Source organism: Aotus nancymaae, unplaced genomic scaffold (genome assembly GCF_030222135.1).
Source record: "Aotus nancymaae isolate 86718 unplaced genomic scaffold, 86718_ANA_hifiasm-v0.15.2.pri h1tg000007l, whole genome shotgun sequence".
NCBI classification, from domain to species: Eukaryota; Metazoa; Chordata; class Mammalia; order Primates; family Aotidae; genus Aotus; species Aotus nancymaae.
In genome coordinates, this window is record NW_026988418.1 from 46,856,090 (window position 1) to 46,873,738 (window position 17,649).

General features: G+C 37.4%; 2 protein-coding genes and 1 long non-coding RNA gene across 3 annotated transcripts in view; 2 read left to right on the top strand and 1 right to left on the bottom strand.

The window, feature by feature from the left end:
* Positions 1–4,653: 4,653 nt before the first annotated feature.
* On the bottom strand, positions 4,654–7,530 carry LOC135272932 (uncharacterized). Its single transcript, XR_010340844.1, has 3 exons — positions 7,440–7,530; positions 7,059–7,238; positions 4,654–5,570 (listed from the first exon to the last, which is right to left on the bottom strand). It is a non-coding gene; the product is annotated as an uncharacterized LOC135272932 (long non-coding RNA).
* A 125-nt stretch (positions 7,531–7,655) lies between these two features.
* The window catches only part of PRKACB (protein kinase cAMP-activated catalytic subunit beta), a 157,990-nt gene continuing 147,996 nt past the window's right edge, over positions 7,656–17,649 (top strand). The window contains exon 1 of the mRNA XM_012442585.2: positions 7,656–7,939. Within this exon, the coding sequence (XP_012298008.1) occupies positions 7,894–7,939 (46 nt within the window). The 5' untranslated portion in view covers positions 7,656–7,893. The remainder of the gene's footprint in view (positions 7,940–17,649) is intronic.
* On the top strand, positions 14,807–15,914 carry LOC105710316 (thioredoxin, mitochondrial-like). The gene has a single exon (XM_064371657.1). It carries the CDS (start codon positions 15,231–15,233, stop codon positions 15,804–15,806), a length of 576 nt encoding a protein of 191 aa, XP_064227727.1. The 5' UTR covers positions 14,807–15,230; the 3' UTR covers positions 15,807–15,914.

Sequence of the window (17,649 nt, forward strand, 5' to 3'; positions counted from 1 at the left end):
GTTGGAGTCCATTTCTAGTGTGTGGTCAATCAAATTAATAAAAACAATATTCCTCTTTCTTTCTTGACTTTTATGACTGAATTTTCTTGTTCTTTTTCAACTTGTCTGACCACTGCAGGCTCCTACTACACAAGACTCCTTTTCTTCTCTCTTCTATAGCTATTTATTCTTAGCTGCCTTTTTTTCTCTACATTTTCTATTTCATTCATAGTTATGGCTCTGACTCTCATCTTTATACTAAATTCACAACTCATGCATCTTTTTAATTTTTTTATTTCAATAGGTTTGCAGGGAGCAGGTGGTGTTTGGTTACATGAGTAAGTTCTTCAGTGGTGATTTCTGAGATTTTGGTGCATTGATCACCCGAGCAGTGTACACTGTACCCAGTGTGTAGTCTTTTATCCCTCACTCTCTCCCACCCTTTCCCCCTGCTCCCCAAAGTCCAATGTATCATTCTTATGCATTTGTGTTCTCATGGCTTAGCTCCCACTTATGAATAAGAACATATGATGTTTGGTTTTCTACTCCTGAGTTACTTCACTTAGAATAATAGTCTCCAATTTCATCTAGATTGTTGCTACATATATATATATATATATATCTCACATGTAATACTATTCATTCATTAAAAGGTATGAAACAATGGCATTTGCAGCAATCTGGATGAAACTGGAGACTATTATTCTAAGACTATATATATTATTCTAAATATATATATGTGTGTATATATATAACATTTTCTTTATCCATTTCTTGATTGGTGGGCATCTGGGCTGATTCCATATTTTTGCAATTACAAATTGTGCTGCTATAAACATGCATTTACAAGTATCCTTTTCATATAATGACTTCTTTTACTCTGGGTAAATACCTAGCAGTGGGACTGCTGGATCAAACAGAAGACCTACTTTTAGTTCTCTACACTGTTTTCCATAGTGGTTGTCATATTTACATTCCTGCTAATAGTGTTAAAGTGTTCCCTTTTCACCATATCCATGCCAACATCTATTTTTTTTTAATTGATTATGGCCATTCTTGCAGGAGAAGTAAGGTAGTATTGCATTGTGGTTTTGATTTGTGTTTCACTGATAATTGGTGATGTTGAGCATTTTTCCATATGCTTGTCGGCCATTTGTATATATTCTTTTGAGAATTGTTTATTTATGTCCTTAGCCCACTCTTTGATGGGGTTGTTTTTTTCTTGCTGATTTGTTTGAGTGCTTTATAGATTCTGGTTATTAGTCCTTTGTTGGATGTATAGATTGTGAAGACTTTTTCCCACACTGTGGGTTGTCTGTTAACTACGCTGATTATTTCTTTTGCTGAGCCAACTGAATTATACAACCCCTTTAATAAAAAATCATTTTTCTAACCTTATTATTATAACTTACATAGAACATTACAACATGCTTAGACTTTCTGTTTTGTCCTAAATATCCCTTTTTCTTGAACAAACCAGTCATTTTATTTTAGGACAAAAATTTGCCAAACAACATTCTTTCTTGCACAAAATTGCTTTCCTTTTTCCCTTTTCTACCAAAATTACCTCTTCATAACTTTAGCCTTTTTTACATTTTTTATTTGATTCCTTTTACCTTGTTTTATATATAACCCTTAAATAAGCTTTCAATTAGACAAATATATTTACCTTTTAATAAGAACATTAAAATTATTTTCCTGTGGCTCAAGCCTGTAATCCCAGCACTTTGGGAGGCCGAGGCGGGTGGATCACGAGGTCGAGAGATCGAGACCATCCTGGTCAACATTGTGAAACCCCGTCTCTACTAATACAAAAAAATTAGCTGGGCATGGTGGCGTGTGCCTATAATCCCAGCTACTCAGGAGGCTGAGGCAGAATTGCCTGAACCCAGGAGGCGGAGGTTGTGGTGAGCCGAGATTGCGCCATTGCACTCCAGCCTGGGTAATGAGAGCGAAACTCCGTCTCAAAAAAAAAAAAAAAAAAATTATTTTCCTATAAACTTTTAATTAAAAATCACCCAGATATTTAATATTTATTAATAACACTAGATCCTAAATTATATAACGTTTGTTTACAAGCATTTATGCCATTACATTTACCTGATTTATTTAACAATTATTCATATTATTTACAAAAACTGTGATATTCATTATTTCCCTGTTAACTATTTCTATAGCTGTGAATTTTAGGTGTTTACTTAAGTAAGAAACTTAAGGTTAAATATAAAGTTATTTTTATCAATAACTCAGGATTTAGCTGTTTTCATTAAACCAAGAATATTCCATGTCTTACTTGTCAAAAATTATCCAAGCAAAAATCATTTGTCTTGTGCTGGGTTTTATAATTTTATAGCCCTTATGGCTGATCTTATAGAATTCTGCAGGAGTAAACACAAAACCATCTCTAATATTATTTTACCAATAATTTTAAAGCCAGAATTTTTATTAAAGAATTTACTTGTCACATTAACTTGAAAAAGCACTTGACTAGTCATTTCTTTTGATTATCTGATTTAAATGCTTTTATTTTTTAGCCAATTAGAGCTCTTTTATATATTTTTGATGCTGAAATATTGTGTACACAACACCTAAATACATAGACATATTTGGACACGCCAATAGAAATGCATCTTATAGAGTCATAAGATCTTTTTTCTTTTTTTTTTTAAATCTTAGACTTTTAAGTTCTTGATAACCCGTTTCACTACCCTAGGCAGTTGTCAGCTAAATAGCCTTAAATTTGCATGTTAAAGGAAACAACTCTAAGGTGAAAATCAGCAAAGTTTACAACTCTAGGTACTGGTGTGCTAGAGGGAAATTAAAACAGATTGAATTTCTATAAACATAAAATTACAGAAATTATAAAGGCCTTTTAAATAAACACACACACACACACACAAAGATCCTATAGCTTTTACTTCAGAACTTTAGCCATGATATAAATACAAATTCCCTGGCTTGCAAAAAAAAAAATAAAACCTGTTAGATCCAAGCAGTGGTTTTTATCTCTGTAGAAAAGTAACAGCAGATTTAAAGCAGGCAGAAGAGAAAAGAGAAAAAAAGAGAACTTAGGAATTCTATCGTTTGCAGGTCTATCTTAGGGCTCCTTTTCCTTCATGTAAATGTGCATGAAGACCGTATTACTTCCATTTTACACAAATAGAGGTGCCATAAAACCTAGAGTGGTTGAAGGGGGGTTATTCCCCTTGTTTTCTGCTCATTCTTAGATTATTTGTTTCCTGTACTTTTTTTTTTTAAGGAGGAATTGAGCTCTGGCCTAGGGCTTTTGTGGAGTGAAACAAAGTGTTTGCTGCTTGTGGGCAGGACTCCACAATGTGTCACCAATCATTGCCACCATCTCATGTGTCTCAGTTTTTCTCTCCAGGTGGGCTCAAAGTGTGGAGTGACCAGCATCTATATGTGCTTGGTGGACAAGCCTTTTTAAAACTAATTTTGTTGGGGGTTCCCTGTAGGGCCACTGCACCCTAGACATTCCCATGAGGCCCCTGGCCACCCAGGGGTGCCTTTCAGTTGGGAGGAGCAAATGTCCTTTCTCTCTGGAGCTGAAGAAATGCAGTCTCTCATTTACCTATGAAAACAACAGTTCAGTTTCTCACTCAAATGTGAACCAACAAGCCAAATTGAGATTAATTTTGGAATAAAAGCAATAGAAATGACCCTTTAGAATGCAAGGATTAAATTAGGATCTGAACCAAAATTGGGATCCTTAAAAATCTTCCTAGGAGAAAAAAAAAAACTCAATAAAGCAAGGACCCTCAGCCAAAGGGAGGTGCAGGACTCAGGAGGACTCACCAGATCCACCAGAGGAGAAGCTTAAAGTCAGAGAGGCTTCAGTGGGCCCACACTGGTATGTTACCACTGAGTTTGGGCAATTCCTTTGGGGTCCTGAGTCTTCTCTGAGGCCCAACATGTTTGGGTGCCAAACTATTGCTGATGAAAAGAGTAAAATTGTAAAATATTTTGAAGAAATTTATTCTGAGCCAAATTTGAGTGACCATGACCCTTGACACAGCCCTCAAGAGGTCTGAGAATATGTGCCCCACAACTCATGTATTGATCTAACTTTATATTTCCCTGCTGTTCATCATCCCTATGGAGAAGTCCCGCTACCAACTCGAACTCAGTATGACCCACGTTACACATCTCTCACTAATTTAAAAACCAGTTTTTTTCCCTTTATTCCTGATCTCATTATCCACTCACTCAGGATAGAAGATTGATTGAGAGCTCTAAGTCTTTATTTTCGCTATATTGGGCATCTGTTATTTTTGTCTACTCCATATGACAGTTTCTTCTAGCAAATTATACGTCTCTCATTTCATGTCAACCATGGCCTCCTTTCCTCATAAGAATGTGAATGTGACCCATGCAGAACCAATATTTATAATATACAGGTTGGATTCCTAATCCAAAAATTCAAAATGCTCCAAAAGTCAAACTTTTTGTGCACCAGTATGATGCCATGAGTGGAAAATCCCATACCTGACCTCACATGACAAGTCGAAGTTGAAATGCAGTAAAAATTTTGTTTCATGTACAAAATAATTTAAAACATTGTTTAAAATTACCTTCAGACTGTGTATAAGGAATACATGAAATATAAATGAATTTTGTGTTTGGACTTGGATCTCATCCTCAAGATGTCTCATTATGCATATGCAAATACTCCAGAATCCAAAATCTGAAAACATTTTTGGTCCTAAGCTTTTTGGATAAGAGATATTCTACCTAACTTTATAATATATGGATGTTGGGAAAGAGAAGGCATTACTATTTAGACTGTTAAGCTGGGAAGATGTAAATTTGTCATGTGGAGAGAGCCTGTTTGACAGAATACAGTCAAATATATGAACAGAATAAGGATAAATATATAGAGATATATAGCCTTGGATCTATCTAATTCTAAGGACCATATCCAACCTAAATTTCCTGGTTCTGTGACCTAGTAAGTTCTGCTTATTTTTTCTTATGCTAGTTTGAATTGGGCCTCTATCATTTGTATTATGCTAAAGAGTCTTAACACTTACCAAATTCTATAGATCTTAACATTCAAATATCTGACATGCATCCTTTCTATTTTCTTCCACTGCTGATATACTATTGAATGACTTCCTCTCATTCTTTTACTACAGTAGTCATCTTGCTGCCAATCTATTGTTTCTCCAACATATCCATCACATTACTATTAAAGTTACCTTCTTAATAAAATGTGGGATTATATTACTTCTCTCTTTAAATATCTTCAAGTACTCTATTGGATAATAAAACCTGTATTTCTTAAGTGGCATTTAAAATTTCCCTAAATAAATACAATCTTATCTGAATCTACTATTTATTCATTTATTCACTCATTCAGCAAATATTTATTGAGTACCTACTATATGCAAGGCACGATTCTGGATATAGTAGATATAGTGATGACGAAATCAAAATTCCTTCACATATAGCTTACATTCCAGTGGGAAAGTTGCGACTCTTACTACATTCTTCCACAACATCTGGTCTAGTATGACCTGGGGATAATTTACATGCAAGCCTCTGCTCAAGCTGTTCTTGATGTTCTTCCCCACCTGTTAAACATAAAAATTCAATGTTAAATTATCTATGATTTAATGGCATTTACCTTTATGTTTCCTAATTGTTTACAGTTATGCTATAATACAAATTTATCTCATTTTACGCAATTACTGATTTATATATTCATCTTGCCATATATAAAACCTTCTTGAGGACAGAGAACTGATTTTGTTCATTTTTGTCCCTTTCATAATACTTTGCATATAGTACAAACTCATTATTATTCTATTTCTTGTAATCGAATTTGTTGAATGATTGTTGTTGAAACATAAACGTGAGAAAATACAATGTTATTGAGGAGTGGGGGACAGAGTTATAGTTACTGAGTGCCTATCATATAACAAAAGTTATCCTAGGTGTTTTTCATAGACTACATGATTTAATACATATTACTTCACACTATGGGAAACTAAGTTAAGGTAAACAAAATAATTTCTAGAAAGATTCCCTCTAGAATAGAAGGAATATCAAAAGCCCTTAATTTGGTATATATGTGGTTTAGTGCACACTATTTATTGAATTTTTTGTATGTGGGGCAAAATATTACATCTACAATACAAAACCAAATATGATTGGAGATGACATTATTGTGATATTGTTGCATGCTGACACAAATCCTCACATCATGTAGTCCAAATCCTTGCTTCCCGATCTTTATTTGAATTAATTGAAACCCAGAAAACAATATAATAAATTTCCCTAGGAAGTAAACTCACTCTCTTCAAGTCAATGTGATTTCAAATGGAGAGAAAGCAATTTACAACATCCAGAAGTTTCTGTTCAACATTATAGACAAACGGTCAGACTTTGGAGCCCAATTGCCTAGGTTCAAATACTGCTTCCACCAGGTAACAGCTGTGTAACCTAGGGTAAGTCACTTCTCTGTGCCTTAATTTGTTCGTAAAATTACAGTAAAACCAGGTCTCATAAGGTTCTTAGGAGAAGCAAATGAGTTACTATTTGTATAAAAGTTAGAACACAGTATACATTATTAATTTAACAGAATTGCCAATAATATGAAGTTTACTAAGAATCTTCTACTTATCGCTTCATTTTTTGTCAGTAATGAAAAATTTTTTAAAAGTCTGAGAAATTTGAAGTCAACAGGTATTCATAAAACACCTACGATGCCTGGTGCCTTGGGAACATGGAATAAATTGGGAAATTACAGTCTTTCTATTTTGAATTTGGAATAGATAGAAAACACAGGGCAAGGTGCAATGGAACATGCAACAACAAAAATGCTAGAGTGCCACATAATTTACCTAGGTAAAGCTAACAGCAAAATCAAGTACTCTAAGATTTATATTAATAAAACCGCAACTAACAATTGGGAATGTATTTATTTTCAGATCTACACAGAAGTTGCTAAATACAATGCCATACATCAGCAAAAGTTCTGCAGAAATAGTAAAACTTTCCTTTATCTCCACTTGGGAAGTCTGAAAACATCATAGGGTTTGTGATTGGAGCCTACTAACCCCGAGGACAACGTGGTGGGCTGAGCGAATACTTCAATGTCCGAGGGAACGAGAGGCTCGAACCACGACCATGCCTAGGACCAGGCTTTTCCCGCGGCCGATGCCTGGCAGATGCAGACTTAGAGGCCACCCTCGCGTGCGATGTCCAACCCGAAGGTGCTGCTCCTCTCGGACCTGGAACTGTGGGGAGAAGGCAGCCTTTGACTGAGGAGCCGCCGTGTGGCGGGACAGAAGGAAAACCACACGAGCCGCTGCATAGTCTCCCGCGACTCCACTCCAGGGCACCGGAACGCTAGGATGAGGAAGGACTCTGCGTTCTGCAAAGCTAGCGGTTCCCACTCCACCTCCCATTATGTCAGGGATGGGCACCTGAGCGCTAACCTGACAGCGGCGGAGGAGGCAGTCTGCGACACCTCTGACACCTGCCCCAGGCTCTGCCAGCTGGGGTCCAACGCCCGCCCCCGGGGTCCCGAGCCTACGTCACTTCCGGTGCGCGCGCCCGCCCGCGAACATACAGCGGGGCCAGAGCCTGACCCGGGCTCGCGGCTGCCCGGGGGCGCGCAGAGAGGGCGGGCCGCGCGAAGGGGGAGTGTCTCCCTGCCGCCGCCACTGCCGCCGCTGCCACCGGCGCCGCCGTCGCCGCCACCGAGGAGTTCGCTTAAGCCCTTTTCTCAGACCCGGCCCGGTCTTCCCGCCTGGACTCAGGGCGCCAGCGCCAGGCGCACTCACCGCTCCGACGGGTACAGAAGCGGGAGTTGCCTCAGACTGTGGAGTGGCGGGCACAACCCCAGCCCCCACTTCCCCTCCCTGACCCCTTCTTGCCGTCGCCCCAGACATGGGGAACGCGGCGACCGCCAAGAAAGGCAGCGAGGTGGAGAGCGGTAAGTCGAAGGCCGGGTCTGGGTATCCGCTGGGCGGGCCGGCGCAGGGCACCGAGCGCACCTCTGGGTCGCAGACCCTGAGGCCGCGGGCACTGGCCAGGCCTAGCAGCGGCCGCCGGGAGCCATTCTTGGGGGTCGAGGGGACCAGCTGCCTTCTTCCTCCATGCCGATCTCCAGCTCCGCGTTGAGGGTTGAGCGCGAAGGGCCGGATGGGGGGAGCTTGGGAAGAGCGTTCCTTGGGATTCCCTTTCTCACTCTAGCGAGGAGGACTTGCACACATTCTGGAACACTTCCCCAAATATGGTCCGAGGAAAGAAGTCCCTAGTGCCATCCCACCCCAGCTTTCCCCCCACGCCGACTCTTTTGGAGCTACAGGTAGTGCTGTGGGTAAGGTTGGCTCTTCTCCCTCCATCACTTGGGTCCAATCCAACCTTATCACAACGCGGGGGCTGCTAGTCTGGCTCTATGCAAGTGAGGCTAATCCTGAGTGGACAACCCTGTCTTAGATCTCCTTCATCTCTTCAGATTAGGAATGGAAAACATAATGAGACCAAACAGCAACTTTATCCATTAGAGGAAAGAGCCAGACAGGTTTGCGTTTTCTCTAGATTCAAGGATCTGCTACAATGCCTTTAAAACTTAAAGGTCATTTGGAGTTGAAGTGCTTCCAGAACACGGTTAATTTCTTCTGAGAGCTGAAGGTGCGGGTACTCCACACTTTACATCAAACAGTAGAAAATCATGAAAATGGAATTTCTGTATGGCTATATGATGTCTGTATGTGTGTGTGTGTGTGTGTGTGTGCGCGCGCATGTGTACACATGCATATATATGTATATATGTGTCAATCAGAATGATTGTGCAAGAAGAATTAGTTTGCCTTTGTAAAGTTCACATATTTTTATAATTCAGAATGGCCAAATAACAAATGGTATTTGTTACGTCACCAGGAGTAAATGACATCTTAGCACTTAAAGTGGGCCTGGTGATTTTAGTTTGTGTAAATCTTACTTGTAATGTTTTTATGGTTGTAACATAAGAATTAGGCTTTATAATTTAGCATGAAGAAAATAGCTTTTTTTCTGTATTAATAAAGTAGAATTCATTTAGAAGGATTTAGTCATTCATTTTGTTTAACATAAATAGTGAGATCAGATAATATGGTTTATGTTTCATCAATAAGGTTTTAGCTTTAATTTTCAGGAGCTCCAGAAAAGTTTGATGAACTAATATATAAACTATTTAAGAACACAGTATGCCATACGGAGATTTTAAAAAGCCAACGTAGAGGTAGAATTTATGTTTGTTTGTTTGTTTTTTAAGACTGAGTTTCGCTCTTGTCGCCCAGGCTGGAGTGCAATGGCGCAATTTCAGCTCACTGCAACCTCCGCTTCCCAGTTCAAGCGATTCGCCTGCCTCAGCCTCCCGAGTAGCTGGGATTACAGGCGCCCGCCATCGTGCTCAACTGATTTTTGTATTTTTAGTAGAGACGCGGTTTCACCACTTTGGCCAGGCTGGTCTGGAACTCCTGACCTTAGGTGATCCACCCACCTCGAGCTCCCAAAGTTCTGGGATTACAGGCTTAAGCCACCGTGCCCAACCTATGTTATCTTTTTAAAATTGCACAAATATGGTAACTACCCGTACAGAAAGGATAAAGAATGCAAAAAATGTAAAGAATTATTTGTACCTGATCATGTTGTCATTTTTCGTGTTAATTTAAAGCTTTATTAACTTAAAACGTGTTAATGTTACAAAAGAGTGTGCTTGGAGATTGGTCATATTAGTAGTTTTCATTAGCAAGTCTTGACCTGTATAATGTTTATATTTTTGATAATGATAGTAGACTCTTCTGTGACCTATATATTTTTTATTAAGTTACCAAAACAATTCTCCCTAAAGATTGTTTTGGTAACTTAATACCCTTAGACAGTATTAATTTGCAGCTCATAGTTGTGCGATAACCTCAGAATATTTACTGAAAACAAAATGGAAACTTTTAATGTGTATTTGAACATATTTAAATTATTTCTATGAATAAATTCTTTACTATGTTTTAAATGTTAATGACAGTCTAGTTCTTAAGTATGTTAGTCAGCTTTTTGTGTGACAGTATTTATGGAAACTGAAGGTTATTATAATAGTTTAAAATACTGTTGTGAAGTGACAAAAGAAAATAGCAAGTTTTGTGTTATGGGGAAAATTATTTGAAATGTCATGTGTTGATTAATGTTTGTAACTTCATTTGGAGTAATGTTATCAGGTATATGTTGCTGTTCTACTGTAGTGAGCATAGAAATTGTATTGCTACATTTTAAAACTTAATGAAAGAACTCTTATCATTACATACCTAACTGTTCTGTGTATTTTTTTAAAGAATTATTCTTGAAAATGTTTTTGAAAACTTAGAAGTATGTGACGTGAGAGGTCAGCCTGTACAATCATTCCCTTTTAAGATCCTGACCTCTGTAGAAGCTGGAGTTGAGATCATATTGTTAGTAATAATAGAGCAAGGAATAGAGTCTGATGCCTGGACTCCATTCAGCATCCCTAAATAATCAATTAATACATTTATTTTCAAAATATTCACTAAATGTTTTACTTTCAATTAGAGACTATAAATAAAAGCTAAAAATATTACTGTCTAATGGGAAAGAAAATATGTATATATAAGAGTTACCTGAAAGGCAAAATACAAATGCTGACATTATGGAAAGTGGAATTAGAACTCTGAAAATTGCTGTATGAAAATGTTTGATTTGAAAGTTGATTAAAAATGTCAAGTTAGTTAAGATTTCAGATTCAGCTAGCACCAAGCTTCAGAAAGATAGGTGATTCCAGAGCTCAGTTCTAAAAATATTCCAGAAGAATGAAGTTAGGCATAAAGATAATTTAGAACGGTCTTGGTTAGCTTTGACTGCCTGGTGCCTGTGTTGTACTCTACCGAAACTTGTCCCTCTATTAGAATAAACATGTTCTGGAGTAAGACCTAAAAGCTAGGTGAGATTCCATCTTCATCTCCACAGGCTTTGGAGATAACATTAAGTTGGGTACCTGTTGTTCTGCTATAGTGAATTAGGAAATTGTATTGATGTATCTCAAAATTTAATGAGAGAATAACTGGTACTATTATATATAACTGCTCTGTGTTTTTAAAATTACTCTTGAAGATATATCCCTTTTAAAATTTGAGCGTAGTTATTTAAACATCAGCTAATACACAGAAGCATAAACTTTTAAAAATATGTTGTGATAAACATCTCAGTTTTAAAATTTTAGACTCCTGTCGGTTAAGTTTGTTTTACTTATCCAGTCTTTTATCTTTACTTACTCCAGCCTCAGTCACCAACACAAAAAACACATGCCACTTCTTTTAACTTGGGAAGGGTTTTTAATTCATTTTTAAAAATACTATACCACCAGGTTGTCTATGGGGCTTTGTGTTATACCTTCATTGCAAAAATGTTGAGGCCCATGGGAGAAAAGTGTTGGTAGAGATTTGGATGTAGATTCTTTCATGACTGCAAGTCATAAAGTCATCATGTGACCTAGTGTTCACATATGATCTTTGAATGTTTTCCAGAGTATCTCTCTGTTCTATGCATTTGAAAGTCAATAAGAATTAACCAAAGAAAGTCACCAGTAAACTAGTTCAACCAAAATGCAGGTTTCTTAACAACTAACATTTTTTGAGGACTAATATATGCCAGGTTCTCTAATGCTTTGCATGTATAAACTTTTACTTAATCTTTTTAAACTTGAAGTACTTGAATTCTTTCTTCATTTACAGATGAGGAAATGAAGGCTCTGAGAGCCTACGTGACTTACTTAAGGTTGCATAGCTAATAAGTCAAGAAGCAACATTTATGAAATTCTAACCACTTTGCTGAAAAGTCTCTATATCCAATAGACTAGCCAATGCTAAGACACACAGAATAGCTTAGACTTTATTTCAGTTTATTATCAATTATAGCACATTTCAGTTTTCAAACATGACTTTATTTGGCATATTAAAATCTTAAATGAAAAAGATTTTTTTTTCTTGTACCATTCTCTGGATTCAGTTTCGTCATCATTAAATTATCTTTTCAGATTCATACTTAATGGCTTCATTACTACAGTAATTTATTTATTTTTTTCCCATTTGTAAATGTATACTTTTTCTTCTTGCCAAATAGTCAATCAAAAAATTATTATTTGAACTTGCATTACCATTTAAAAAGTATCAGCAAATTTGCATTTCACCATGATTTAAATTAGCGCTGTCCAGTCAAACTTTCTGTGATAATGGAGTGTTCTCTACCTGTGCTGTTCACTGTAGCTACTAGCCACATGTCTAGTGAGCACTGGAAATGTGACTAGTACCACTGAGAAACTGTATCTTCAACTTACATGTGGGTAATTAGTGTTTGGTATATTGGACAACACAGGCTTAGAACATAGCTGTTTTTGCATTTAATAAAAATGCCAACCCATCTTTCTGTCATCTTGGTTATTTGTGGATCCTTACAAGTGTGTGTAGATGAAAGCAATGTTGGATTTATCTTTTCTCATTTAAGAATTAACTGGTTTCTTCAGCATTTCCTCGGAATAAGCATTTATAAACTTAGTGAACAAATTATTATAGTTCAATAATTTGTGTATAATTTATTAACTACAAAGTTAAATTCTGTCTGGGGCTGTACTAGAATTAAAATTTTGTGGTTTTTAATAATCTCAGTGAATATTCTCTTATTGGAAAAATTTTTATAGATTTAAATGTTGATGAACAACAAATTTAGTGGTTTCTTATATCGTATGTCTTTGCACCTTTCAATTATCAAAGGAAAATTAGTAGCAGATATTTGTTCCAATTCAGTAGAATGCAGAAGTACTTGGGAAGTCTTTCTTGGGTGTAAGACAAGTAAAGTCAAAACAATCAGTTATGCAATTTTGATGATAAATACACATGATCTCATCTAGTTCCACGATTCTGTGATTCTGTTGGTACAGATTGTCTACTGTATCAAATTATCTCATGTTCAGGAACCATTTTTCCTATTCTCCTCCTCAGTGTCCTTCACTTAGACTGTAGACAGATTGTTGCTTTTTCATTGCCAGCAGCAGGATAATTAGAGGCATGAAAGCCAGCTTAGAAAAGTAAGCCATGGCTGAGTGACAGAAGCAGCATGTGAGAAGGTCCTAGGTAAGCCAGGATAACTATTAAGATCCTGTCAGATAATTAATAGTTGACCATAATTCATTTTGACATTCCATTAGATTAATTTTTAAAAATTAGTACAATTTATGAAATTGTATATCTAGGTGATAAACGTCTGTATACATGGGTGATCAAATTTCCTCAGATTAATAAATCTTAAATTTTTAATGAAAAACATTGTGTTAAATATAAAAATGTGAAATTTATGAAAGGTAAATATACTTAGGTCAGTATCATATTATTTTGAGTAATCTTACTTGTAAATGTATTCTTTCAAGAATGTTCTGTATAGTTCTTTTTTCATTGCTTCATTCATTCCTTTATTCAGTACACATAATTGAGCTCCTAAAATGTGACAGAGTCTACACAAGATTATAGGAATAAAGATTGAATAGGACACAGTACCTGCTCAGGGTGCCCATATTCCAGAAGGGGAAGATAGACATGTCAACAAATACATGAAACCTGTCATGAATTCTTTCATTAAAGTTCAGTGGGAGAACCAAAGGAAAGAATGGTCATTTCCACTGGGATGGGGAGGATGAAGTTCAAAAAGGACTTCAAAGAGAAGTTGAGCCTTGAGTTGAGCATTGAAAATTATAAGTGTTCATCAGATGGATTATAGGAGGAAGGGTGTTATGAGTAGACAGAACATTGTTAAGTGAAGATGCCAAGGAGTGAGACCATGTAGCATATTCAGGATAAGGAATTTACCCATTATGACTAAATGGTGGAATGTGGGGTTGGTGATAGAAAGAGGGGACATTGTGTAATGATAGATGAGACTGAAGAAATGGACAGAGGGCCACATAAGAGTTTGAATTTTATCTTTTAGACACGAAGGAGATATTGTACACTTGGAAACAAGAGAGAAACATGATACAATTTGGGTTTAAAAGAGGTTACTTTGGTGGTGATGTAAAGATAAATTATCATGGAGCAAGTGTAGTAGAGGCAAGATCAATTATAAGACTCATATGATAATTTGGGTGAGGGATTTTGAGGCTCTGAACCAAGGTAGTAGAGGTAGGGATGGAAACAAGGATCTGAAATGGGAGAAATTTGAAAAATTGAGCAGAATGTATTTTACGGATGGCATGTGTGAAATGAGGAAAAGGAGGATTGGGGATGACACATTAAGTTTTTAGCTTTAATGTTTTGGTAGATGGGTTGCAACACCAGTAATAGAGTCAGAAAATGAAGACAGAGGGCAGGATTATATTGGGGAGAGGGGTGGGGACATATTGAACTTGGGATACCCATGGCATTTCTGATAAATTATAGCTGATTGGTTATCACACATGTGGACTGTCTTTTATCTCCCAGCCTTGGGGGGAAATGACCTCAGCTGGTCAAGGGACCTTTTCCACATTTTATCTTCATTTTACTCCTCTTTTCTAAGACAACTGTTTAGAAACTATAGAAACTAAACATCTGGCATAACTTACATAAATTAAGAATTCTACATACTGAAAGTTCAGCCTTTTTGTTATGAAAAGAGGAAAGCCAAAGTACTGATAAGAACAATGTAACTTTTAAAGAAATAAAATAACTTAAAATAATAAAATATTACTTTTATAATTTAAGTGTGCATCCTCTAAGGTATTGAGTTTTGTAGTTATTCAGGGTAATGGAAAGAACATGTAAAATATAGTATGAACATCTAAAATGTACTAAGTAAATGTCAGTTTTATTCCCCTAGAGTCCTTTAAAATAGATATTTAAAAGTTCAGGTGTAATTTAATAGTAAAATCATAAACTGAGAATAAGAAAAATCTAAATCCTTTTTTTCTAATACGTTCTAATACCTCACTTTGGATAAATGTTTTAGTATCTCCAAGTGATGGTATAAAATTGAGAGGGATGAATTAGATAATGACACTATGATCTCTTCTTCCAGCTTTATAATCCAATGCTTCTATTACATTTATTAAGAGAAAAAAAATCCACCTAGGAAGCAGCAAGATTTGGGAATAAGTCATAGACAGTGCTCACAAAATGTGTGGGCAGAGAAGTGGCAAATGATCCTCAATTGAGCAAATAAATATATGGTAATATATTTAGGGAAAACTTTTGATCTACAATTTAGGAATGATAGTCTCTGACAAGAGTGTCCTTGACAGGCAGGGAGGGCTAGGCTGTGCATCCCTCCGCTTACTCTGGAAGGAGATGACTCAGCAACTTCTGAGGAGGTTCCTGGCCTTGGACGTCTCCAGGAAGCCCTCTCAGGGTCAGTGGCAACCCGTCCCTTCTGAAACCCTGCAGACCCCACAATGCAATCCTGCTGGCCTGACTGTAACACCCAACCCAGCCCGGACAATATACACCATAAGGATCTCCTCAACGACCTTCAATATCCAGAATGGACCTGACTTTCAAGACGAAGTGGTCAACAGTGAGACGCCAGTGGTTCTGGATTTCCACGCACAGTGGTGTGGACCCTGCAAGATCTTGGGGCCGAGGTTAGAGAATATGGTGGCCAAGCAGCATGGGAAAGTGTTGATGGCCAAGGTGAATGTTGATGACCACACAGATCTTGATATTGAGTCTGAGGTGTTGGCGGTCCCCACTGTGTTGGCCATGAAGAATGGGGACATTGTGGACAAGTTTCTGAGCATCAAGGATGAGGATCAGCTGGAGACCTTCCTGAAAAAGCTGATTGGCTGACAAGCAGGGACGAGTTCTGGTTCTCTTCCCTGAGTGGGACCCCAATAGAACTTAGCCCTTCCGTGTGGACCCTTCCCGCTGCCTCCCACATGCCTTTTGTCCCCTCCCTCCAGGACCTGTGGCAGTCCTCCCAGGATGCGTGGAGAAAGCCCGGGCCAGCCCACAGCACTGCTGGTCAGGCAGTCACACCTTGGTCCTCATCTCTGGTCCTTCCAGTCTGAAGCCTCGTGCATGGCTTGTCTGCACCTGCATTTCTCTTTCCTGCTGCTGTTTTGTAAAAAGAAAAAGAAAGAAAAAAGCCCAAATTAGTGAGAGTAATATATAATATTATCATTTTTGTAGGTCTGTAATGAAGTTAGTCATCCCTTCCACCTCCTACTGTGAAGAGCAGACCCTGGGTACCACCCTGAAATCCCCTGTAGTCACCCATCCCCACCCCCCAAAGAGCCCCTTCCCACCTAGCCTCCCAGGCAGGGGGGCAGAAAATGAGCGATGGGCCGAAGAGCCCTGGAGAGCCTTGACTCTGGAAGGCTCCAGGCACCTCCTTCGCTCCTTAGCTGGCCCATTGGTCCTCTGAGCAGGGGGCTTAACTGAACAAATAAGACCAATAAAGCAAGCGTCTGCACCTAAAAAGACAAATTTATGAATCACTGTACTGATCTTTGAAGATATTTTCATGTTGTACTACAGGTAAAGGAACCATCAAAATGTTCACCATCAGGGTAGAGTGTTAGAAATAAAACATGAAACATTCTGCTCTTACGTGAAACCATTAGTGTGCTATGTGTAGTTGTGGTGTTTTGTGTATAGCAGAACCGGAGAAAGTTTAGATCAGGGGCAGCTAATAGGAGTAAGAGCATGGGAGGTCTATATTGTGTGTGAATAAACTATATATATGTATTTTGTTTAGAAAAATTAGAGTTTATGATTTTATACACTAAAGTGTATAAAATTAAGAAACAGAACTCGTGGACTATTGTTCCAAATTTATAAAAGCTACTTGTAGAACAAGTAAAATGAATTATAGTAAAATCTTGATATAAACTGGGCTTAGACAATAAAGGTATTTAACTGATTAGTCATGGTTAAAGGTGAAACGTGTTTACAAATTTAGGTAGTATTTTTAGCAATTTAAAAAGCTAGAAAATTTTAATGCTTTTTTTCTCTTAATTTTTTTTATTTTTATTTATTTATTTTGAAACAGATTTCACTGTGTTGCCCAGGCTGGACTCAAACTCCTGGGCTCGGGCAATCTTCCTGAGTAGCTGGGACTACAGGTGTGTACCACCGAGGCTTGTTTTTTCACTCTTTTTATAGGTTTTATAATCTCTCCAGCCCTCAGCACTTTCCAAAAGAATCATCAGTATTCATAAGATAGGTCTTTTTTTTGATAATACTAAGGTTAACTACTATTATGCAAATAAATTGTTTCCCCTGATAGGGTGATATAGCTTAAATTGCTTTTGGTGGATTTCTTTATTTTAACCTGCTATAATTATTCATTTAGTTTGTTTTTATTTCCTAACCAATGAAATAGGGAGTAAAGAGTTTTCTTCATGTAGCTCATAGTCTGGTAAAAGATTTAGACAAGTAAAAGCACAATTATGAGAAGTGGATTATAGGGCATGTTTTTTTGTAATGTGAATTAGATTCAGTAATGCTGTGTATCTTTGCAGAAAATTTTCCGAATCAAATTTGGGATTCTTATAAGAGAGAAATGCACTAGTTGAATTGATACACTAGCATAATTGAAATTAGTTGTGCCTTAGAAAATCCAATGTAGATGCCTTTTATGTGACCTGAAAATCTTTTATGTGGCCTGGTGTAACAAGGTATGAAGTCC

Excerpts from the sequence above, each read along its gene's own strand:
- LOC105710316 (XM_064371657.1), top strand. The coding sequence starts at position 15,231 with ATGATAGTCTCTGACAAGAGTGTCCTTGACAGGCAGGGAGGGCTAGGC.